Source organism: Triturus cristatus, chromosome 2_1 (assembly GCF_964204655.1).
Source record: "Triturus cristatus chromosome 2_1, aTriCri1.1, whole genome shotgun sequence".
NCBI classification, from domain to species: domain Eukaryota; kingdom Metazoa; phylum Chordata; class Amphibia; order Caudata; family Salamandridae; genus Triturus; species Triturus cristatus.
This window is the reverse complement of record NC_140581.1, coordinates 998,663,557-998,689,581: the sequence shown is the minus strand read 5'-3', so window position 1 is coordinate 998,689,581 and position 26,025 is coordinate 998,663,557. Positions and strand designations below refer to the sequence as shown.

Here is a 26,025-nt window from a genome sequence, read left to right as displayed (position 1 = left end):
GATTTATGTTATCCGTGCTGCATCGCAAAGGACTGGGGGATATATTTTTAAAGCTAGTCTGTGCTCTTTACACGGAACCGACTGCACGAGTTAGTAATAACTGTTTGGTGTCTGACATACCTATCATAAGGGGCACGTGTCAGGGTTGTCAATAATCGCCACGTTGGCATGCCCTTGTTGCAGAGCCCTTGGTCCATGCACCTCGGGAAGATCATGCCCATGGAGGTATTCAGTTTCCACATTATGACCTCAAATTATCTGCATGCGCTGATGAGACACTCCTGTATGTTAGAGACCCAGAACAGAACCTCTCCCTTGTACTCCGGGAATACTACTTTTTGGTGGCCATTCTGGACTGCGTATTCATTGGGAAAAGTCCCTCATGTTTCCCCTTACCGCTGCTACAACTCCAACACAGGCAGTTCACTCTTACGTGGACTACTGAAACAGTTTATCCACGTGGTTGCATAGCAGTCATGGAGATGGTCCTACTTCCACACTTTTTATTCACAAACAACCAAATATTGTTACCAGGTGCAATGTTTCGGACGCTACGCTCCTTGATGGTACACTTGGTGTGGACTGGCAAGCAGCCTTGTGTGCAATGGAAAAGCTCACTCTTCCTTATAATGCAGGAGGCCTTAATGCACCAAACCTTGAGGCTTACTTGGCCAGCAGATTAAGGCCCATTACCTACTCCTGTCCCAAAAGTGAAAAATCTTGGTGTGGTCTTTGATGACCAGCTTACTTTTAGAGAGCAGATTAACCATACCACCTCCACTTGCTATTCTATCATTAGATTACCAAGAAAAAAAAAAAAAGTGTTCCCTTCCATTCCTCTTGACCTCCAAAAATCCGTTGTGCTTGTGCTTATTCTCCCCAGGATCAACTATTGTAAGGCCTTGTATTTAGGCACTACGAAACGAGCACAGACTGAATTACAATCTCTGCAAACTGCAGCAGCTCGGCTGCTCCTGAAAACACCAAAATGTGCTCAAAGATTAACGAGCCCTTCACAGGTTACCCGTAGTGGACATGATTATATTTAAAGCACTATGTATTCTCCCCAACACCTTGCATGGAAAGGGCGCACACTATCACCGGACCAATTTTCATTGGTATTGTCCACAACGGGCTCTATGGCCCGCATCTGCCCACTTGTTAAAAACTCCAAAGATAAATTAAACTAAATTGGGAGGGGGCGGTTTAGGAGCTTACGCTATCTAGGCGGAAAACTCTGGAATTCTCTTCTTCTGGCTTTATCAGACCAACCTTCCATATTTTAGGAAACAGCTCAAAACACGACTTATTAATCCCTCACGGAGTGCATTTCCTGACCACTGACCAGCTCCCTTGAGGCTCCCACTATCAGCATGAAGATACCCTGGTAATTGCACACCTAATAAAATTGTACTTATTATCAGGTGGCACAAAGCATGTTTGCCATTTACTGGCTGCACGGACCACTATATTTACTGCATCTTTGGCTATAGAGCGATGGTGAAACTTTCCAATCGCTGCCCCTCAAATAGACCACACGTTACCTATTGAAGAAAAGAAAAAAGAAAAAACAAGCATTTGCAATGCAATAGGTCTCGCATTTGCTTGAGTTTGAGCTATTGGCATTATAAATGACAATGCCTTTTACTAATGTATTTTGAAAACCTGCAAGCGTAGCTTAAGCACACACTTTGTACTTCTAGCCATTGCTTATGAGAAGCAAGGCTGGCAGTAACTGCGCCTCTTTTACTGCCAGCCTTGCTTCTCGTAAGCAAGGACTATAAGCCCAAAGAGCGCGTTAACGCACCGCTTGCAGGTTTTCAAAACAAATAAAAGGCATTGTCATTTACAATGCTAATAGCTCAAACTCTTGTAAATGCGAAACCTATTGCATTGCAAATGCTTGTTAATATTGGAGAGGAGCCAGCAACTCCCCCAAACAATGAAGTGTCACAAAAACCATGACAAAAAGAACATTGGCAAGCCAAAAAGGCTGTAAGTCAATGTCAGACGTATGAACTTTGCCATTTATTGTTTCAATTGCTTGGGCACATTAACTCTGACTACCATCATCTAATAGAGTCACGACTCTAAGTTTGCCTGAAGTTTGGTAATGGCTTCACTGTACTGTAAGTAGCTGAAGTCCTTCACTCTATTTTATCGTTTCTCTGGTTTCCCACCCAAATAACTCCAGTGAACTTGGGTTTCATGACCGTATCCTGTTCATGCCAAGCTGCTATGAGCTGTTTTGCCTAAGCCTTGTAAGGTACTGAACTCCAGATTTTTCTTCCTTGGTTATTTTGATTTTCTTTACCCTAGTATCATAACTACGCTGCCAACCTTCTCACTCATACACTTCTGTGAAGCAGATGTGCATCTGCCTATGTATAGCCCTCCAGAACCTTTCTGTTCTTTAGTGAACATTTGAACAGAATGGCAAGTGGTGCTTTCACCATCTTTGAAGTTCCTTCCCATTGTGGATATATGCCACCCAATCTTGGTATATTCAGCGTTAAATGTGTATACTTTCTAGTTCTCACTTATTTTTGGAGTCTACAGTTTTCCTATACAATCATGTTAAGAAATATTGGTTCAATACTTTATTTTTCCTCTGCCAATCTCCTACGTGCACATTTTTTAGGTCGAGCATTCGAGACCTCTTGTATATACTTTAGTATATACTTATATGTGTATGTACTTTGTGGGCTCTGGAGATCAGCCCTAGGACTTGTCTGCTTCCGCTTCTGACCCTAGTGCTTCGATTCCAAGAAAAAGGAATGGTTTACATAGAGTGGAGATACCGAGTAAGAGCAGACCAGTTACAAATGTATATATATTTTTAAATGCTGCACCTTTAATAAGGTCCATATCACAGGGATGCATAGACTCCGCATTTCATCCAGAAGTGAATATCGTTTACTGCTAAGGCAATGGAGAGCCTAGAGCGTGCTGTAGATAATTATTAATACTTTGAAATGCCCTAATCTCCTGAGCTCTTAACGGCGCACGTCTTCTTGTGACCCTATCTGCTTCCTTCGCACTAATGGAGACGCTTACTTAAGTCAGGCACCTTTGCAGGTACGCAGACCGTGGAAGAGGCCTAGTCAGCTTTCCATCCTTCCGAGTTCGGTAAAATGACTACCATTAAATAGGTTAACATTCACCCCTGCAATTTACAGCGATTATAAAATGTGTAAATGCAGCAAGAGGGACAAAATAAAAAAAACTAAATCCAACAGCTTCTTTCTGTATGCCCAGCGTGCCAGAGGTTCACTGAAAAACAAACTCGGCTGTTCCCACCTCTTATCTCTAAGGCCGGGGGAGGGGTCGTCAATAGCACACCGACCACTGAAGGAGCATTGTTATGGCAACGCTCCAGCTCAACATACCCAGCACTGTGTAAACTCAACACAAGACAAAAGTTATGACTGTCGCAACCACCATCACAAAAGCAGAGAACAAGTTTACAGTGTGAAAAAAAAACCGGCTGAAACAAAAAAAAAACAGCTTGTTGAAGAAACGCACATAAAACTAGTAATTATGCTCCTGAAATGATGCAAAGCCCGAGTGCATTAATCATTAAAGGGAAGGGGCCGTATTGACAGAACACATTGTCTGCCCGGAGAACGCTCGTCTTGTGCACAGCAGCTGCCAGGTTGTATTAGCTGGATAAAAAGGCCAACGTAAAAGGCAAACATTTTTTACCCCTTATCACGGCCGCTATTATTTATTGTGTACAAAAAAAAGGTTTTGACGAGCTGCGCAGCCCGTCCCACTATTGGTGGGTGTGAAAGTAAAAGTGCTGATGTCCGCCTTGGAGTTTACACATTATAGGAGCTTGATGTCAGCGCATGGCCATGTGCCAAGAGGTCTCTTGGTGTGGCGCTGTGCACGTCTGTCTGCACTCACTTTCCTGAAGAGTTGTTGCATGTACAGTCTCAGGTATGCTGCGAGTCCGCCCTGCACACCCCACTTCTGAGAAAAATACATATCTTCCAGAATGTCAGTTAGAGATAAGACGAGACAGAAGGAAAGCCGGCAAGTGCACTGCACACTATAGTTTCAATCAACGTACTCAAACCTTGCAGTGCCAGCCACCGGGCGATTCAGAGTTTGTTTACCACTGCCGCCTGACTCCTACAGAGTCCGGGACGCTGCAACTGCACATTCCGCCTCGGGGGCAATTGAATTTGTGTTGGGGGGGGAAGGGGTCACATTGATTGGAACACTGATTTTTAACAGCTGACCCGAACACGGCTGGCGGACGTTGCAAGCACTCAGGCAGCGCTGCGAGCGTCGTGATTGCCACACCACAAACTAGTCAGCTGCCCTCTCACAACAAGCTTCGGCAATGTAGCAGGAAAAAAGTGGTGATCAAAGAGAGAAAGATACTGCATGCGATATAAAGAGAGAAAGTTAGAGAGATCTCGCGCTCAGAGGTGCAACTAGAGGCAAATTTCGGGGTGGGGGGGGGGCTAAGAATCTTTTAAGCCATAGGCAGAGTGGAGCTGCAGGGGCTCTTAGAAGGGGATGAAAAAACAGCGAGGCCTCATTAACATGCAAATGGTCTTTTAAAGACCTGTGAAGTGCTCGGGTGCGGCTGTGTGCGCGCTGGGAATCTGTCTCATCCCGAGCTGCCACAAACGACGGGGGGTGGGGGGGGCTGAAGCCCTGTGAGTCCAATGGGTGTTGCGCGCCTGCTCACGCTATATACAAAACTGCAAAAATAAAACCAGAACGAAAAAGAAAAATGATGGCGCTTGAAAGTAAAATGGTTGGTGCTCATCAAATCAAATCAAATCAAATCATGACTGACAACATGCTTTATATGTCAAAAATGATTTCGGACGGTCAAAAGTTAAATCAACACTCAATGCGATGGTGTAATCCTTGCCTACGTTATAAAACAAAGTCATGCTTCTGGGCTCAAAAACGGAGTGAATAATCAATAGCCACAAGAGCGCTGCAACTTCGATACGTGATTACCGTAGCGTGAACTCGCGTTTATATACATGGTATATAATGTGGTGACAAGGTTACCGGGTATAAGGTAACGAGGTAGCCATGTACTAAGTGATTAATCAAAAGGCACATAAATGCTGCAGCTCCAAGACGTGATTGCAGTAGCAAGAATCCTTACGTCTCTATGTTGTATACAATATGGTGAGAAGGTCACCAAATGTTAGTGAACGCGTGATTAAAAACTCCAGAAAGCTCGACTTACTGGAGTAATTTCTATAACCGTCCGGGCAGCTCGCAAGGAGAACGGTACAGAATCGACGTGTAGCACGAAAATAAAAAGACGTGGCGTTTGTGCGTCTTAAAGTGAAAGCGCTTACTTAGCGGACAATTGAATAAAGTTAATTGCAAAAAATAGCTGGTAGCATTATGCTGCGTAAAAACGATGCGGGCTTCAAGAATAAAAGTTTCATAAATTATGAAAAACGAAAACATAATCAAAGACTCCAAGCACAATTAAATCCGACGTAACATAAACAAGCCCGGCGGAGCGTGGGCGCGAGCGCTTGGGGGCGGGGGAGCGGACCCTTTGAAGTGCTTCAAAGGAGCCAAAGCTATAGAGAAGGGAGGGGGGAGTGGGAGCGGGAGCAGCTGTGCACGTGCATGTGATCGTGCACTCAAGGTTTAGGCCAGCCAAAACAGTGGGTAGCACTTTGAAAATCCCACATATAAAATGTCTCTTCGAGCCTTTGGCTCGCGAGACCTAAAAATCAGTGGAAAAACAGCAGATAACCTTGCTTTACTCCCTGTGGCTTCCTCTCGAGTGGTGCATTTGGTTTGTTGGGATAGGAAGGAGCAGCGGCAGCAGCTTTACCTAAGCTTGCTGTACAGACTATGGGTGACTCGATAAAAACGCCCTGCGACTGTGCCCAGGTTAGTGTATAGAAAGACACACATTATATACTAGTGCAATTGCATTTCTATCGGACGCGTCAAGCAATGAGGAGCTTGCTGGATGACAATCTGGCAGAGCTCAAGGAAGTGCTTGTCCTTACCCATCTCATACAAATGACACCAGCATGTGCAGTAGCAACATTAAACACTTTTTTTTTTGCAGGAGGCCAGGCGACCTGGAGTCCCCCAAGGCTTACTGCGACTGGCAAGACGATCTGGGCTTGGATATCACTGAAAAACAATGGAGTTGCTGCTGTTCTGTATTACGCACTATTTCTTGGCCTGGCCCCCACTGTCTTCTGCATTTTAAATCTTAATCGGATATATTATACTCCCGTCCGATTACTCACATTATGGTCTGAAAGAAGACTCAGGATGACCACGTTGAGGTGCAAATGATGCAGGCTTAGCACATATAGCATGGTACTGCTGTGGTGTACAGCACTTTTGACTGACCTTTAACATTTTGGGAGAAATAACGGGAGGTAATAGCCTGCACGCCGCCGATGGCTCTTCTAGAGATGTTCCGTGGACTAGTCAACGGTTGGTGGCACTGGGCCTCCTGTTGGAGCGGTATAGGATCGCCATTCGTTGGATGAAGGGACCTCTTCTGACAATGGCAGAATGGCATAGTGATAAGACCTATTGCAGTGCACAATCTGATGCCTGTCATGATCTAATGCCCTCCCGCAGTCCGAGATATAGGGAGCATCTGAACCGCCGGCGATATGAAAGCGATGGAGGGACCTGGGAGGAGATGAGTGAGGGCTCCGGGGTGAAGGAAATACCCTGTCACCTATTGGATGTGGGTGGCCCAAGTAGCAGGATACAGGGGGCAATGTCGAGTTTGATTACAGCTCTGTTTCCAGTGTCGAGTGCCCCAGTGTATGCGAATGTTGCCAGAAAACATATTCAGGAGTTAATGTCCAATGTATGCTCATTGAGTGTTAGCTGAGACAACAAAGCCTGTGTTATCTTTTAACATTTCCACTACCACTACGTTAACCTAATGTATCTGGTCTGAACCAGAAGTGTACTTTTTCTGATGCATAATTGCTAAACTATATAAAATGAAAATGTTTTAAATAATAAATTGTGTCCCTTCCTCAAGGCTTACAACCCTTTCCTTAAATGTGGATTTGACCCATACCCGTTTTTAGGTCTCGCCTAGCGAAAGCAGCGCATGCGTTGCTCTCGCTATTGCGAGAACCTTTTGGAATTGATTTTGCCGAGGGCTAGTTGCATGCATGCGTCTGCATGGACAAACATGGCTGCTCTTGCCATTTGTCCATAGCAAACAGTATGCACGTGTCCGTAGTCGGTAGGGACTGTGGACAGCCCCACGCCATTTTGCTGTCCTAGCAACGAAAATGCTGTTTCTGCAGGGCGTGGAAGGGGTCCTAGCAACGAAAATGGTTATTTATTCTTAACCGGCACGTTTCTTAAAAATGGCGCTTATTTTGTTGAAACGCGCGCCGTATAACTTGGTGCACATTTTTGTATGTTTGTTGTTTAAAAGGCTGCTTTCAGTACGCAGCTTGACTGGGTTTGAAGAGTTTGAAAGTACGCAGCTTGCCGCATTTTGGTGTTATAGCAATGGGAATGCCGTTTCCAGTACGGAGCTTGTCGCCGTGTAACTTGGCATTGGCATACTACTCTCTCTACTACTCACTCTCTACCCCACCCCTTTACTACTCTACCCCAACCCTCTACTACCCCCACCCCTCTACCCTACTATCCTACTCCCCAACTACCCCACGACGCCTCAACTACCCCACTGGCCTATACCCCCCTCTACTACCCCACTGGCCTACTCCCCCCCCCCCCTACTACCCCACTGGCCTATACCCCCCTCTACTACCCCACTGGCCTACTCCCCCCCCCCTACTACCCCACTGGCCTACTCCCCCCCCCTACTACCCCACTGGCCTACTCCCCCCCCCCCCCCTACTACCCCACTGGCCTATTCCCCCCTCTACTACCCCACTGGCCTATTCCCCCCTCTACTACCCCACTGGCCTACTCCCCCCCCCCTACTACCCCACTGGCCTACTCCCCCCCCCCCCCCTACTACCCCACTGGCCTACTCCCCCCCCCCTACTACCCCACTGGCCTACTCCCCCCCCTACTACCCCACTGGCCTACTCCCCCCCCCTACTACCCCACTGGCCTACTCCCCCCCCCCCTACTACCCCACTGGCCTACTCCCCCCCCCTACTACCCCACTGGCCTACGCCCCCCTCCTACTACCCCACTGGCCTACTCCCCCCTCCTACTACCCCACTGGCCTACTCCCCCCTCCTACTACCCCACTGGCTTACTCCCCCCTCCTACTACCCCACTGGCCTACTCCCCCCCTCTACTACCCCCCACCCCTCTACCCTACTATCCCACTAACCCTCTGCCCTACTACCCCACTACCTCACTGCCCCACTACCCCTCTACTACCCCACTACCTCACTACCCCTTTACTACCCCACTACCTCACCCCTCTACTACCCCACTACCTCACCCCTCTACTACCCCACTACCTCACCCCTCTACTACCCCACTACCTCACCCCTCTACTACCCCACTACCTCACCCCTCTACTACCTCACCCCTCTACTACCTCACCCCTCTACTACCTCGCCCCTCTACTACCTCGCCCCTCTACCTCACTGCCCCTCTACCTCACTGCCCCTCTACCTCACTGCCCCTCTACCTCACTGCCCCTCTACCTCACTGCCCCTCTACCTCACTGCCCCTCTACCTCACTGCCCCTCTACCTCACTGCCCCACTACTACCCCACAACTACCCCACAACTACCCCACAACTACCCCACTACCCCCACTCTATCCTACTACCCCTCAACTACCCCACTACCCCCACTCTATCCTACTACCCCTCAACTACCCCACTACCCCCACTCTATTCTACTACCCCTCAACTACCCCACTACCACCCCACCCCTCTACCACCCTACTACCCCACCCCTCTACCCTACTACCCCACTACTACCCCACTACTACCCTACTACCCCACTACCCAACCCCTTTACCCAACCCCTCTACCCCACCCCCCCCTCAACTACCCCACCCCCCCTCAACTACCCCACCCCCCCTCAACTACCCCACCCCCCTCAACTACCCCACCCCCTCAACTACCCCACCCCCCCTCAACTACCCCACCCCCCTCAACTACCCCACCCCCCTCAACTACCACTCTACTACCCCTCTACTCCCCCACAACTACCTCTTTACTACCCCTCTACCCTACCCCACCCCACTACCCTACCCCCTACGACCCCACCCCTCTACCCTACTACCCCTCAACTACCCCACCCCCCCTCAACTACCCCACCCCCCCTCAACTACCCCACCCCCCTCAACTACCCCACCCCCTCTCAACTACCCCACCCCCTCTCAACTACCCCACCCCCTCTCAACTACCCCACCCCCTCTCAACTACCCCACCCCCTCTCAACTACCACTCTACTACCCCTCTACTCCCCCACAACTACCTCTTTACTACCCCTCTTTACTACCCCTCTACCCTACCCCACTACCCCCACTCTACCCTGCTACCCCTCTACCCCACTACCTCTCAACTACTGCTCTACCCTACTGCCCCTCTACTACCCCTCTACTACCCCTCTACTACCCCACTACTACCCCACTACTACCCTTCTACCCCACTGCCCCACTGCTACCCCCACCCTATCCTACTACCCCTCTACTACCCCACTACTACCCTTCTACCCCACTGCCCCACTGCTACCCCCACCCTATCCTACTACCCCTCAACTACCCCCACCCTATCCAACTACCCCACTACCCCCACCCTATCCTACTACCCCTCAACTACCCCCACCCTATCCTACTACCCCTCAACTACCTCCACCCTATCCTACTACCCCTCAACTACCCCCACCCTATCCTACTACCCCTCAACTACCCCCACCCTATCCTACTACCCCTCAACTACCCCCACCCTATCCTACTACCCCTCAACTACCCCCACCCTATTCTACTACCCCTCAACTACCTCCACCCTATCCTACTACCCCTCAACTACCTCCACCCTATCCTACTACCCCTCAACTACCTCCACCCTATCCTACTACCCCCACCCTATCCTACTACCCCACCACTACCCCACTACCCCCCCCAACTACCCCACCCCATACCCTACCCTACTACCTCTCAACTACCCCTCTACTAACTCACTACCCCTCTACTACCCCACTACCCAACCCATTTACCCTACTACCCCCCACCCATCAACTACCCCACTACCCAACCCATTTACCCTACTACCCCCCCACCCATCAACTACCCCACTACCCAACCCATTTACCCTACTACCCCCCACCCATCAACTACCCCACTACCCAACCCATTTACCCTACTACCCCCCCACCCAACTACCCCACTACCCAACCCATTTACCCTACTACCCCCCCACCCCTCTACTACCCTACCCCTCTATCCTACTACCCCTCTACTACCCCACTCTCCCTCCTCAACTACCCCACTCTCCCTCCTCAACTACCCCACTCTCCCTCCTCAACTACCCCACTCTCCCTCCTCAACTACCCCACTCTCCCTCCTCAACTACCCCACTCTCCCTCCTCAACTACCCCACTCTCCCTCCTCAACTACCCCACTCTCCCTCCTCAACTACCCCACTCTCCCTCCTCAACTACCCCACCCCCTCTCAACTACCCCACCCCCTCTCAACTACCCCACCCCCTCTCAACTACCACTCTACTACCCCTCTACTCCCCCACAACTACCTCTTTACTACCCCTCTACCCTACCCCTCTACCCTACCCCACTACCCCCACTCTACCCTGCTACCCCTCTACCCCACTACCTCTCAACTACTGCTCTACCCTACTGCCCCTATACTACCCCTCTACTACCCCTCTACTACCCCTCTACTACCCTTCTACCCCACTGCCCCACTGCTACCCCCACCCTATCCTACTACCCCTCTACTACCCCACTACTACCCTTCTACCCCACTGCCCCACTGCTACCCCCACCCTATCCTACTACCCCTCAACTACCCCCACCCTATCCAACTACCCCACTACCCCCACCCTATCCTACTACCCCTCAACTACCCCCACCCTATCCTACTACCCCTCAACTACCCCCACCCTATCCTACTACCCCTCAACTACCCCCACCCTATCCTACTACCCCTCAACTACCCCCACCCTATCCTACTACCCCTCAACTACCTCCACCCTATCCTACTACCCCTCAACTACCTCCACCCTATCCTACTACCCCCACCCTATCCTACTACCCCACCACTACCCCACTCCCCCTCTACTACCCCACTGCCCTACTACCCCACTGCCCTACTACCCCTCTGCCGTACTACCCCACTACTACCCTTCTACCCCACCCTATCCTACTACCCCTCAACTACCCCACTACCACCCCACCCCTCTACCACCCCATTACCCCCCCCCCCAACTACCCCACTCCTATACCCTACTACCTCTCAACTACCCTACTACTCCTCTACTAACTCACTACCCCTCTACTACCCTACTACCCCTCTACTACCCTACTACCCCTCTACTACCCTACTACCCCTCTACTACCCTACTACCCCTCTACTACCCTACTACCACCCTACTACCCCTCTACTACCCTACTACCCCACTACCCAACCCCTTTACCCTACCTCTCTACCCTACAACCCATCAACTACCCCACCCCCCTCAACTACCCCACCCCCCTCAACTACCCCAACCCCTCAACTACCCCACCCCCCTCAACTACCCCACTACCCCCCTACCCAGCTACTACCCCACCCATCTACCCTACTACCCCACCCCTCTACCCTACTACCTCTCAAATACCCCTCTAACTCACTACCCCTCTACAACCCCCACCCCTCTACCCTACTATCCTACTACCCCACACCTCTACCCTACTACCCCACACCTCTACCCTACTACCCCACCCCTCTGCCCTACTATCCTACTACCCCTCAACTACCCTGCTACCCCACTATCCCTCAACTACCCTACTACCCCCCTACTACCCCACCCCTCTACCCTACTATCCTACTACCCCACCCCTCTACCCTACTATCCTACTACCCCACCCCTCTACCCTACTATCCTACTACCCCACCCCTCTACCCTACTATCCTACTACCCCTCCCCTCTACCCTACTATCCTACTACCCCTCCCCTCTACCCTACTATCCTACTACCCCTCCCCTCTACCCTACTATCCTACTACCCCTCCCCTCTACCCTACTATCCTACTACCCCTCCCCTCTACCCTACTATCCTACTACCCCTCCCCTCTACCCTACGATCCTACTACCCCTCAACTACCCTACTACCCCTCAACTACCCTACTACCCCTCAACTAACTCACTACCCCCCTACTAACTCACTACCCCTCTACTACCCCTACTACCCCACCCCTCTACCCTACTATCCTACTACCCCTCAACTACCCCACAACTATCCCTCAACTACCCCACTACCCCCCACCCTACTACCCCTCAACTACCCCACTACCCCTCAACTACCCCACTACCCCTCTACCCTATTATCCTACTACCCCCACCTACCGCACTACCCCCTACTACCCCACCCCTCTACCCCTCTAACTCACTACCCCTCTACTACCCCACTACCTCTCTACCCTACTACCCCTCAACTACCCCCACCCTACTACCCCTCAACTACCCTACTACACCCACTACCCCATCCCTCTACCCTACTACCCCTCAACTACCCCCCACCCTACTACCCCTCAACTACCCTACTACACCCACTACCCCCTACTACTCCATCCCTCTACCCTACTACCCCACTGCCCTACTACCCCTCTACTAACTCACTACCGCTCTACTACCCCCACCCCTCTACCCTATTATCCTACTCCCCCCTCTACTACCCCCACCCCTCTACCCTATTATCCTACTCCCCCCTCTACTACCCCCACCCCTCTACCCTATTATCCTACTCCCCCTCTACTACCCCCACCCTACTATCCTACTACCCCTCAACTACCCTACTACCCCCATACAACCCCCCACCTACCCCACTATCTTACTACCCCTCTACTACCCCACTACCTCACTACCCCTCTACCCAACTACCCCTCTACCCAACTACCCCTCTACCCAACTACCCCTCTACCCAACTACCCCTCTACCCAACTACCCCTCTACCCAACTACCCCTCTACCCAACTACCCCTCTACCCAACTACCCCTCTACCCTACTATCCCTCAACTACCCCCTACCATCCCCCACTACCCCATTACTACCCCACTACCCCTCTACTACCCCACTACCCCTCTACCCTACTAGCCCTCTACTACGCCACTACCCAATTATCCCTCTACTACCCCACTACCCTACTACCCCTCTACTACCCCACTGCCCAACTACCCCTCTACTAGCCCACTACCCCTCTACTACCCCACTACCCTTCTACTACCCCTCTACTACCCCAATACCCCTCTACCCCCTCCTCTAACCGCCCCCATCTACCTCTCTACGTGCACACATTTGCATATATATGCATATGCATTTATATATGTACTAAACAAATATACATCTACATCTACAAATATAAATGCATGCGTACACATACATATATGCACACATATATACATGTTATGTACATGAAAGTTTGAAAAACTAATAAAAGCAAAGCTAACAAGCATTTGCAATGCAATAGGTCTCGCATTAAGTTTGAGCTATTGGCATTGCTAAATATTGCAACACCAATTGCAACAAAAGTCTATAAATTGTAGGCCAAAAAAATGTGTATTTATTTGTTGTAGCGATGATGGCATGCTGCGCTTTAGATGAATATGTTTAAAAGTAAAGTGCGCCATACTGCGATTGCTACAATAGTTAATTGTGGACGCGTTAACAATTGATGTGTGCACTGATGGCTGGTGGTGTGTGTGTGCCTGGTGAAAGCGTGCACGGACGGCTAGTGGTGTGTGCCTGGTGAAAGCATGCACTGACGTCTGGTGTGTGCCCAGTGAAAGCGTGCACTGACGACTAATGGTGCCTGGTGAAAGTGTGCACTGATGGTGTGGTTGTATGTGTGTGGTTGTATGTGTGCGTGGTTGTGTGTGTGTGTGCGTGGTTGTGTGTGTGTGTGCATGGTTGTGTGTGCGCGCGCGGTTGTGTGTGTGTGTGTGCGGTTGTGTGTGTGAGGCAGCCAGCCACCATGCACCAGCTGCTGAAGGCAGCTAGTCACTGCTTCTCTGCACTGGCACGATGCCAGCTGGTGAAGGCAGCCAGTCACCTTGCTTCTCTGCACTGGAATGATGTAGGTTAACAAATGTTATCACTTTATTCCTCCCTGGTGTCCCCTCAAGTCTTTCTTCCATCCCCATCCTCACCATGAGAGACAAAGACTGAGATGAAATGAGTGACTGGTTGAGAAAAGGACAGCCTCTGCTGAAAGGAGGGACAGAATGACGAGGGGAGAGATAGCCCGTGTAGTACAGGATGGCAGTGCCACTAGAAGACAGTGGCAGGAGGAGTCCACTAAGAAGCCGAGAGCTTCTGGTGAAAGGAGGAAAGGAGTGGCTCAGAGAGGGAGAGACAGCCCATGGGGAGGGCAATTAGGAGAGACTAAAGGGGTGAAGTGAATGGAGGAGACCGGTAAGAAGCAGAGACTCTAGGGAAGGAAGGGACAGGGTGACCAGGAGAGCGCAGAGACAGCCTGGAGCGGTGGTGGGGAGTGCCACAAGAATAGACAAAGGCTGAGATGAAATAAGTGACCGGGTTAGAAATAGAGAGCCTCTGGTGAAAGGAGGGGCAGGGTTACAAGGAGACAGGAGAGACAGCCGCAATTAACCGGTGGGCAGCATCCCCAAAGGCCACGCCCCAGCTTCCCAGCCACAGATCATAGATCTATTGCATTGACATTGTGAACCCCCCACTTTAGCAGCTAGAGCGGGGTGGGGCTCTATATGTACCTCTTCTGTCTGCAACTCGGCAGATAAACGGGCAACATTAACGTAATCAAGAAGAAAAAAGATGGGCTAGTAGTAAAAAACGGGGGAAAAGGATGGATGGATGAGCTGGTGAAAGAATGGGTTGATAAAAGGAATCTGGATGAGTGGGGGCATGAAATCATGGATACATTTGTGAGAGGATGGGTGTATGAGTGGGTGAAAAGATGGATGGATGAAAGGATGAACACCGAGTGGCTTAAAGATGAATGGGTGGCTAGAAGGATGCATTTGTGGGTGGGTGAAAGAAGGATGGTTGGGTGGATAGAATAATGAGTGAGAGGATGGTTGAATAAGTGGGTGAAAGGATGGATAAATGGATGAGAGGATGGTGATATGAGTGGGTGAGAGGATGGATAAATGTGTGGGTGAGAGGTGGGTGGGTGGGTGAGAATAGATGAATGGGTGTGTGAGAATAGATGAATGGGTGGGTGAAAGAATGGCAGAGTAAAAGGAAATGAGAGGATGAATTGATGTGTGAAAGGATGACAGTGCATGGAAATCTGGGAGAATAGATAGATAAAATGGACAAAAACACAATCTAACCTTAAAGCTCAGCATGCTACAGTTGCCTGTTTCGAGACAAACAGCAGAGCAAAAGCTGAAACAAAGTTCTCAACCTTGAAGAGTTGTGCGATACGCAACATTTTAACACGAATATGTTGGTTTAGCTGAAACTTTGCCCTGGATGGCCTGAGCGCGCTGTTGGCTCGTCACAGGAAAGTGGTATTCTGTAATCTGACATTCCAGCGATAAGGAAGCCCGACTCTCCTATGACAACTCGCTGAGAGATGCGTTTCACACATTTTCTTTAAAAACAGTAAAAACGCAGAGGAACAGAAATGGTGACAGGAATCATTTGCTTTCAGTTTGACTGACTTGGTATGAAGGCAGGAGGCAATGAATGCTCCGTTTCCGCATCAGTGCTAAAACTCTGGTCCGGCTTCTGGAGGGGGAAGGCAGGAAAGTGGCACGCGCAGCGTGTGCACTGCTTGGGGGTGGGCGGGGGGTGGAGGGGCAGATCAGAAAATCCCATTTTAAAGCCGCTGCTTCAGATAGTACAGCGCAGCGCGGGGTTGTCAGCTGTAACAACGCAGGGCGCAAGCCCTAAAAAGGGAATGCAAAAAGAAACAAGAAGATATACAATGTGAACGGAGGCTCTGGGTTAAAAAAACAAGCAGGAAGTGGGATAAGGGAGGGGGGTAGGGCACGTCGCACGCACTAAGGCGGAGAGAGGCACGCAGGATGGCAAATGGTGTGCACTTTCGGGGCTGCCTTGATGTTCTCTGTGGCCGCACGGCTCACTGAACATCAAAGCGGCCGTGAAAGTGATCACGCAGGCTGACAAATGGTGCGCGCGCCCGGCGCACATGCACTGTACCTGATCCGCCTGCAGCCTTTGGGAGCACTTTCAAAAGCCCCTTACTAAATGTCTCGCAGAGCATCGCTTACGCGATAGCTCAGGCGAGACCAAAAAATCAACCTAATTACAAACAGAATTGCTTTAACTTAAACGAGGGCGAGACCTATTGCATTTTCAATGCTTGTTATTGTAATGGAAAGATGGGTAAACCTTGTCTACTAACAACTTTTTTTAACCTATTTTGGGAATATTGGTTTCCTCAGTTATTTTCTAAATAGAGAGCCAAATACCCAACATACCTGCTCGTCAAATATAAAAAGAAGACTGTCACACAAACAACCTCAAGAAATGTTGACACTACTTGGATCATGATCACATCTTTGACTAATGAAACATACACAATGAAATTGTTTTCTCCATTTGAATGCTCACCTACAGCTTATCTACTAAAAACAGATCACTGCGCTATTTGGAGGAACCTCCGGATAGGATTGGAGGAGCACAATTTTACCTTTGCATAATTAAGCACATTTATTAGGAAAATGTGATTTACATTGTTAATAAGATGTGCATATTAATCATATAATTTGTAGGTGACCGGTTTTAGCCATTATAAGCAGCACCCAAGCTGACATGCTATGAAACTGGTTAGTCACATTCAGATTGCCATTTTGAACGTCTTATTATACAATTTTACGGCTAAGAGGCCTGCACGTTTCCTTTTGGTTTTTCATGTTATAGGTTTTCCCAATGCAGATGCAGTGTAACCTCCCCGCCCGATACCTTTTTAGCTTGTGGATAGTTTACTGTTATGTATTAGACTGGTAGGGAGGTTCTCATCGGAAGATGCCAGATGGGAGTGTGACTAGAGCTGACTGTACTCAACACTCTGTCCAGTATAACAATTCAAGGACAGAGCCATACATGGACCACTGACTTGTTCTGAGAAAGAGGGGAGTTTACCTGCTCCCAGAGTCTAAAGTAATATGATTGGCTATCGAAAATGAGAACAAGCTGTAATGTTGCAAACTAGAGCCTTGTTGAATAATAACTGTGTATTCCTTATACTAGAGAGAAATGCTTGCTGACTTCAAACAGATATTTTCTCACCTCAGCTGCTCTCCACTGCCTTAGTGCAAAGGCTAATATCCTAAACATTCAAATTCTCTCATCAGAAACCTTTAGTTGGTTTTTCTGAAGCAGACACCTTACCTTATTTGCCGTACCAGAGACCCTTTCCGACCAATACTTGCGTAATGTAGATTAGGGGTTTCTTTAATAAAACCCACTTGTTGCACATTATGTATTTTTGTGTAGTTATTGTTAATGTTCAATTTTCTTTATCTTAAAATATTGGCTCACGGATCATTTAAACTTGTAATGATGCTTAAAACTGAACACTTGATGAATTGATTAATTACCTTAATTTATCAAATATTTTTAATAAATCTTTTTAACTCACTAAATTTTCTTGGTGGTTTTCTGTGGAGCCACACTGGTCTCCACTGTTTATGGAAATGTATGTAAATGATTGCTCGTCGGTCTCTCAACATTGACAAAAAAAGTTGATACGAATAGTGGCGGGGTTTGCATAACGATTACCATTTGCCATTTAAGAATCCCCGCTCAATCAGTATGTGTCAGATACCCAGCAAATAAAATTTACAATGATCTGCAAGACTTAAATGTAGTCACATTAAGGCGCAACTCAAATAAGAACATCAAAATGCTAATAAAATATTTTTAATTACAATTTAGTCTGTTAACGTACTGTACAAAACACGTAATTAGCTAAAATCGTTATTGAAATATTTCAATCAAGTGTCCATCTGCTTCATCTGTACAAACAGCTAGGTTTTCATAAAAAGTCATCAGGCTCGTCGTCTGAAACAAACAAGAAAAAAGGTTATGAGGAAAAGTACAAACTGTCATTATACCACTGCTTTAAAAAGCACCCTGATCGCAGAAAAATGTTTGTTCTGTTATCATGCAACTTCATAGTACAAGTACTATTGTTCCTAGAGGTCAGGAAAGGCGATTACAGGATGTGAAGATCAGAGGATATGACACACAAAATGATGTAATTTTCAAGTATTCATTATCTATGGTAGAACCGTGGTAAGCAACATTTAATAAATTGACACCTCAATTTTCGCTGCACCTCATCCCTTTCATTGGGCGTACCAGTCATTTCTGTAGGTTGATGAGAAGTTTGAAGGTTCATCTTGACATTTGGGCAAGATGGATACTGCTTTCTGTTTAGACTGTTTTGGAATGGTACAGTACAGAGCAAGCAGTCCGGCATTTAATGTGGTTCACTAAGACTTCCTGGTTAGGGGACATATGCTCTCTTTATCCAAATCCTTTTATTAGCAGACAATCAGCTTTTAGGTTTTCAACAGCTGGCCTAAAGACTATATGGCCCACGCTGCACTCTGTATTGCCATCAGGTGTCCTGTCCATCCCTCCACATATACACTGCACCATTACATAATGCTAAATTAATCCATAAAGAAGGTTCAAGGCTTCTACAATGAGATTATATCATTACGTACTTAACTAAGTCTCCAATAAAAAAAAAAAACAAATTAAACAATATTACAACTATTTTTTAACTACAAAGTTTGGTTTTTTACTTTGGAATACAGGAAAGTTAAGGTGTGGGATAAGCATCACATTTAGGGTTTTGTAATGCTTATTTTTTAGGTTTTCAGTTCATCAGTAGTATAAAGGAGGATAAAATAGTAGTCGTAGGAGATTACTGAAAACGATTAGGGGAAACTACAGGTTTAAGTTTAGGGAAAGGGGTAGAGGCAAGGAAAACAGTTACAATTGTGGTTAGTGGTGGAGAACAAAAGTGGTGAGAAGGCCATAATCTTAGATGGCAGACAGGTATCCAAGGTAAAATCAGGAAGGAGAAAGAGGAGCAGCCATATCTGTTCAGACATTCCATATGTTTGAATACCTTTAGCAATGGCCTTTTGCTTAAAAATGCACTGGCAAATTCCAGTTTGAAAAAGAGCGTATAAGTTAAGTGCATGGCATCCACATGATAGATCTATTGGCTTTTCCAATGCTTGTAGTGTATTAGGGAGCAAACACACAAAAGCACAACAAAAATTATTTCTTTCCTATAGCATCTATTTTCCAGATGCATTTCTCAGCACTCACTTCCCAATGTTGCTAAGCTGCTCGAAACAGACAAGTAGAAGCAATCCTGTAATAGTAAAACAATACAAGAGTATGCATGTAGAATATCGTTAAAAAAAATTGACAATATGCTTATTAACAGTCATTGAGGGGTATCACAGCACTGGGGGAACGAGCTTGTACAAATAAGTTAGAAAAATGGTCCTACAGAAAAATATATCACTTTTTCCTGTAGCATTCATTTGTAGAACACACAACCCAGTGCTACCAGGCTGCTCAACCACTGATTTGTAACCAGTGTTGTAGCATGGGCAGGGCAACAGGAGTGGTTGCCCCGGGTGCAAAATTCTCAGGGGTGCAATATGTAATTTCCAGAGGTATGGATCGCTGGTGGAATCAACAACTTACTCCAAAGGAGAGATAACTGTAAAAAAGCCACTCATGCTCATCACAAACTTGGTGGTCTAACTTGTCACTGAGGTACAGTGGGTGTGTGAAAGTGCCTCTTTGCATGGCTAGCCCCCCACTTTTTGCCTGGTTTTCATATGGTTTAAAATGTAGTGCACCGGGTCCCTGCCAACCAGGTGTCCTGTGCCAGTGCTTTTTACAATAAACAAACTCCCAATTGGTACTTCTGCCCCCTGTAAGTCCCAAGTAACTGATATCCTGGGTACCTGGGGCCTGAGAGCTGAAGCGGGTCACTTGGAAACCCCTCACGGAGACCATGCCACTGCCCTTGCAGCCTGCATGCCCGTGAGGGAGAAAACGACAAAGTCGACATGGTACCATGTCTGGTTGCCATTCCAGCCAACACTGCCTGACAGCATAGGTAAGTCACCCCTCTAGCAGGCTTCACAGCCCTAAGGCAAGGTGCACTAGTCTACAGGTGAGGGCACCATTTCCCAATATTGTAAGTGCCAGTAAAGCTATAGAGTACATGGGCTGGGAACTAGACAACTCTAGTTTCACAGCACCATGATGGCTTTACTGAATATAGGTGTGTTTGGTACCAAACTACTCCTTTCAATAAGTCTTCACCGACGTCCGGGAGAGATTTATTGTACCATGTACCCAGAGGGCACTTCACAGGTGCCCCCTGATTCCAAACCAACCCTAGTGTGGTCTGACCAGCTGTAGACAGCCAGCCACCACCGGACATGTTTTTGGACCCCTGGGTGGAGAGCCCCTGTTCTCTGGGACCAGGAATAATGAAGATCCTGGGCAGAGGTTTCATGCCTCCTCCCCCAGGATGGGCAAGTGCTTGAAGAGGGAAGCTTCAAAGTTCAGCAGCATTTGTAACGCGACCCCCAGACTCTGCTGCTAACAGCGGACGGCAGGCCTTGGTTTACACCCACACTTTGGGCAGGAAAACCGACAGGAACATTTGAAAAGATAGGCGTGTCCACCTCTGCAAACCCCACCACTAAGGTGGGGGGGAAGCGAGGTGAAGCACTTTTCAGTCCCCACTATCTTGAGGATGAGGGGGACCACTCCAATCAGGGCTAAATCTATGCTCCCTCCCACAGGAGGGTGGCATAATAGAGGGCGTAGTCCTGTCAGGTGCCCATTGGCCCTACCTGCTACTCCCCTAAAACGCCTTCAAAATGTAGTATTTACATGGCTCCCCAGACCTGGACCCCAGATCTGCGATGACCCAAGAAGAAAGAAGACAGAAGACACCCTGCAGCAGAAGCCAGAAGACAATTGCCTTAGCCCCAGCCCTACCGGCCTGTCTCCAGCTTCGATGAAATCTGTGACCGGTCTTGCAGCACAACCTTCGAAACCCCTGGTAGGTCTGTTCCCTTCAATAAAGTCTCCAATCTCCAGAGGACAGCCAGAAGAAACCTCCTCCAAGAACTACGGATCAGAGTCTCCAGCCCACTCTGCACCAGACGCCCACAGCCCGAGTAAGGGTGCTTCACCTGTGCAGTGAAGTCTCCCCAGCAATCCTAACCTCATGTACAGCGTTGGCTGACCTCTCCTGCCCTCCTGACAGCACCTGCAGAGTGAATCCAGGAGCTCCCCCTGAACCAGACCGGCTCCGGAAAGAAGACTGGTAAGAAGACTGACGTCCAAAGGCACCCCTGCACCCAATGCCCCTGGGCCTTGGTGAGCTGAACCAGTGGTGCTCCAAGTACCCGCTTTACCCCAAATGAACTCTATTGTCTCAAATACTCACTGAAAAGAACAGGGTGCCTGACGTTGAAACAGCACCCTACCACCCCTGGAGGTTGTTTGGTGCTGCTTTGTGGCCACCCCGGGCTTGTGCCAACCCCCAAAGCTTGGCCTCTTCAGGCAGAGTGGCTCCAGGCACCCTTTATCTCCTTTGGAAAGCAATGGGTCAAAATCCAACATTGACCTCTGCACCCAGACGCCCCTGTGCTGCTGGTGTTGCTTTTGGTTCCTACCCGACCCTTGCTGACTTGGCTCCGAAGACTGAAATTGTAAGTTCTATACTCACCTGTTTACCCACAATATTGTTTTCCCCGTAGAATAACATTGGACAGTGTGAAAAAGTTTCCAAGGTTCGATTTTTGAAAGTGAAATATATTTGTAATTAAAAACGTACTTAACCTATTATGAAGAGTTGGGTCTTAAAGTTTATTCAATTGATCTGGATCTTCTTGAGTCGTGTCTTTTGCTGATCATGTGTGTGCACTAAATGACTTGCACTCCTCCGTGTTAGGCCTAAGGCTGCTCGCCCACACTACCACTAATTGAGCACTTTGGGTTTGCATCGAGCCCTTTAAACTTTTTTGAAATCCCTGGACTGTGCATGGTATTACCACCTAGTGATCATGTATACAGTCAGCTTCCTACAGTGGGCAATGAGGAGGAGGGGGGCTGAACAGTAGAAAGATTCGACCGTGACACGAGAGCTGACTGAGTGGCTCTAGGCAGAGGATTGTGCCTCAAAACTGATGGGCGGAGTTGAAATCAGTCAGCCTAAGGCCGGTTTACTCGGCAGAGACTCACTGAGAGAAGCAGGCCAAACTCATTGTGTAGAGCGGGGACAACCGCCTTTTGACAGACGGGCAACTTCTTTATTCGGATCGCACATTGCTTGTGCTGATATTGGCCACGCCCCCTGCGTTACTAGCTCAACCAGATGGCTCCTCCCTGTCTGGTAGCAGCATGTTCTGGGACGCTGGCGCACGACAATGCAGTTTGTCTCAGTGACAGGCCGGCCTGCGAGTCCTGCTACCTGCTGGTTGGGGAGGCCCGGTAAGCATGAAGCACCAGCGACCCCACCTCACCCCACACCAGCCGGAACACAATCAACAAGATTTCCTAGGTGAGACAATGGTTGGGTGGCATAGAGAAAGGCAGGTATGGCAAAAGGCATTTCTTGATAAAGAAGTCTTCTTAATAGCAGATATAAACTCAGATAAATTGGCAAATTGGGAGGCGTGGAGTGGGAGGGGACGAGAGAGCAGGGGTTCAGAGTGCCGGTGAAACACATAAGTCATTGGTTACTTTACACTGCTGGCACCTCCCGACTGGCAGCAACCTTATTTAAAATCGCAATCTTTGATGGGCTACTAGATGCAGCTAAATTGCCTTGTATTAATTTTCCGCTCTGTTACGATGTAGTGCAACCCGCCTTTTTATCATATTAGGTGCATCTTCTGCTGTAACATTTGCTACCTCTGTAGACTTTGACAATGTCTTAATGTTTGTTATGGATCAAATAAAATGGCATAAACAATATGTTGTTTCCTTTAGTGCTGTTATGGTGGCACTCAATAGAGGAGCCTAATTCTAAATTTGCATGGGGGAGGGGTTGAGCGATAAAGGCATGACCTGTCAAACATAAGACTGATGATCCTACCTATACCTGCCTTACCCCGGGCGCTGGCAACCCAAGCTACGCCGCTGTTCGTAACATAAAACAGTCCCTCATGTATTCACATGAAGAGGAAGGACAGCCAACAAATGTTAAACTAAAACACCCTGTGAGCTGTTTAAAGGTATGATTAGCTCTGTCTCAGAAATGGTAGTAAACGTATTAAACGGCTGACGGAGCGCAAGCCAATGTCCCTTAAATAAGTGTAGAATACAACAGGTTTGTGATTAGTCGCGCAAGCACCATACGCATCAAACCTAACAAGCACTGGCAATGGCAATAGGTCACACATTTGCATGAAAGTTAGAGCTATTTGTGTTGTAAAAGACAATGTCTTCTAGCCAAGTGTTATGGAGTGGATGTTTGTGGTATGGAGTGGAATTATGTGGGTTGGAGTGAGATTGTTAGTTGTGGAACTGTGTGGATTGGAACTGTGTGGTGTGAAGAGGATGTGTGAAGTGGAATTATGTGGATAGTAATTATGTGGAATGGGATGGTGTTCCTATTTGTTTACGAAAACAGCAAACTAGGCACAGCGTCCCTTGCATTAAAGTTGTAGGGTATAAACATCTGAAAGTTAAAAAGATTATATATGTGCAATGCATTAGGCATATGTATCAACTTACGGTATAGTTAAAAAAAAAAAAAACCTTATAGCGCCTAGGAAGTGCGACACGGAACAATTACCAAGATTACAACCGCGCGGTGTGAAGTGTGCTGATGGGTTCTAGAGCAAATTAAAGGAGAGTCCTAACGCAAACAGGAATCTGCTGCAGCAATATATTTATGCTCGAATTCCTACAAATACCTTACATGGCCCTCTATTCCAGGTCACAACATAAAACGACCCAAATGAACTTTGCACATTGTAAACTTTACAATAGAGAGATGCTTAAAACTTATGAGACGCTGGCTTATAGAACTGGAGGGTGCACCTGTGGATGCAGATTTGCAAATTTTCATACTAACGGGGGCAAAGCTTCTTCCTGCAGAGTATATTCTATACAGAGCCATTTTATTATTATCAAATAAGGGTGTGTGAGAGATTCCTACAAACGTCGCAATTATCACCCGTGTCAAAGTGAAAAAAGTTGCAACCTCCATAAAGTTTTCTTTTGGAAAGCCTGCAAGAAAATAATTGGAACTTTGCACACTTCTGTGAAAGATGGATCGGTGTACCGTAAGCCAAGGTAGTGGAATGTGTTAAAACAATGAGGCAAGAGGTAAGGCTCTAATAGGACAGGTGATTTAAGGGGCAGGAGTGATATTGCTTCATCACATTGTGGAAGTTTGGCAGAGATCACTGTTAGCATAAGCTGAAGCCATTTCGTTTTTGGCAGCCATTTCAGTTGACCATGTGCTCGCCATGAGCTTTCTCCCTCTTCACTGTTGACTGCTCTTGTATTTCACTTGTCAGGAACTATAATTAACTGCTTCAGTATTGAGCCAGAGCACTGCACATGCTCAGAAAGGTCCAGATTCTAGAATGCACCTGTCTTAGTTTGTAAATGTCAGGCTGTTTCAACCAATGTCCGCAACTCATTTCTCCTCCTACTTTGTTGACTGAGCATTTTCTGTATGTCCATGTAAGTGAATAGTTATTCTTGTGTACTTGTACAGCCTCATTTTGAGCGCCTGTGTGGGTATAAAAGACCCACAGTTCTTCTACTCCTTGTACTACCTCATACACTGCCTGAGGGTTTTGTATAGATGTAGTTCCACTCATGAGGTTTAATAAACAGTTTTCTTGATATTCCAGCTTCTGTGCCAATCTCTACTTATTGGTCTGAGGACTAGTGTGCAAAGAAGGGCGAACCCCTAGCACCGGTAAGCCTTGGTGAGGTCTACTTCTACAAATTGGCGCCCGACCTGTGGGGCTCATCGGCGACTCGGATGCCCGACGGAGTGGTCTTGACAGAGGATTGGAATCTTGCTACGGATGATCACTGCTTGAAGAGACCCGTGTCTTGGCAGTCAAGGTGCCCTTTCGATCTTCCTGACATGACCCTCCAGTTGGTGCCGGTCCTCGACCGATTCCTTCTGGTGTTCGCCGTGCAGAGACCATTTGGTCGATTCAGAACTTAGCAGTAGGAGGCTGGAGATTTGTGCTTGGTAAGGTGGTCGACATTTGTTTGTTTGGCCAAAAACGTGATTTATCTGGGTATATATAAATTGCAATTTATATAGGTAGGTAATGAGAAAACTTTGAAAACTTGAACGGCACACTGAGTTAAGTGCTATTTTACGTATAATATTGTATATGCTACAATATTCTTGGCATGCCTGTTACAAGCGCACTTCGTAGAATGTGCTGCTTTCTTGGAGGTACAATGTGAATCTTGAACGAACTCAGCCAGCTCCCCCAGAGGGGACACCAAATAGGGATATGTACATTAAACATGGTATTTCTTCAATAATGTATAGTGCACTATGGAATAAATATACTAGCAAGGATCCAGAGTTGCGCTGGTCTATAAATGGGTCATTCGATCTTAGAAAAATTCAGTATGTGGAACAATGAATGTTTAAGCGCAAAAGTAGACCAGATATGTTTGACTGTGTACGAATGTGGGAGAAAAGTGCGTGAACGAGTGAGAAGAGAACAAGCTTTAGTAGAAAAAGAACAGCGCAAAAATATCTATGCGAAAGCGCTGGAAATGAAACTTAAAGATGCGAAGGAAACAAAAGAGAGGGAAGATAAGGAGCATCGTTAACCGGTTAATGGCCAATACCCTGTTCGGAG

General features: G+C 47.7%; 1 protein-coding gene across 2 annotated transcripts in view; it reads right to left on the bottom strand.

The window, feature by feature from the left end:
• Positions 1-18,012: 18,012 nt before the first annotated feature.
• Positions 18,013-26,025, bottom strand: part of HAUS6 (HAUS augmin like complex subunit 6) — a 184,029-nt gene continuing 176,016 nt past the window's right edge. For both annotated transcript variants that reach the window (XM_085634713.1, XM_085634721.1), the window contains exon 18: positions 18,013-18,169. In XM_085634713.1, coding sequence (XP_085490839.1) covers positions 18,144-18,169 — 26 coding nt within the window. In that variant the 3' untranslated portion in view covers positions 18,013-18,143. The remainder of the gene's footprint in view (positions 18,170-26,025) is intronic.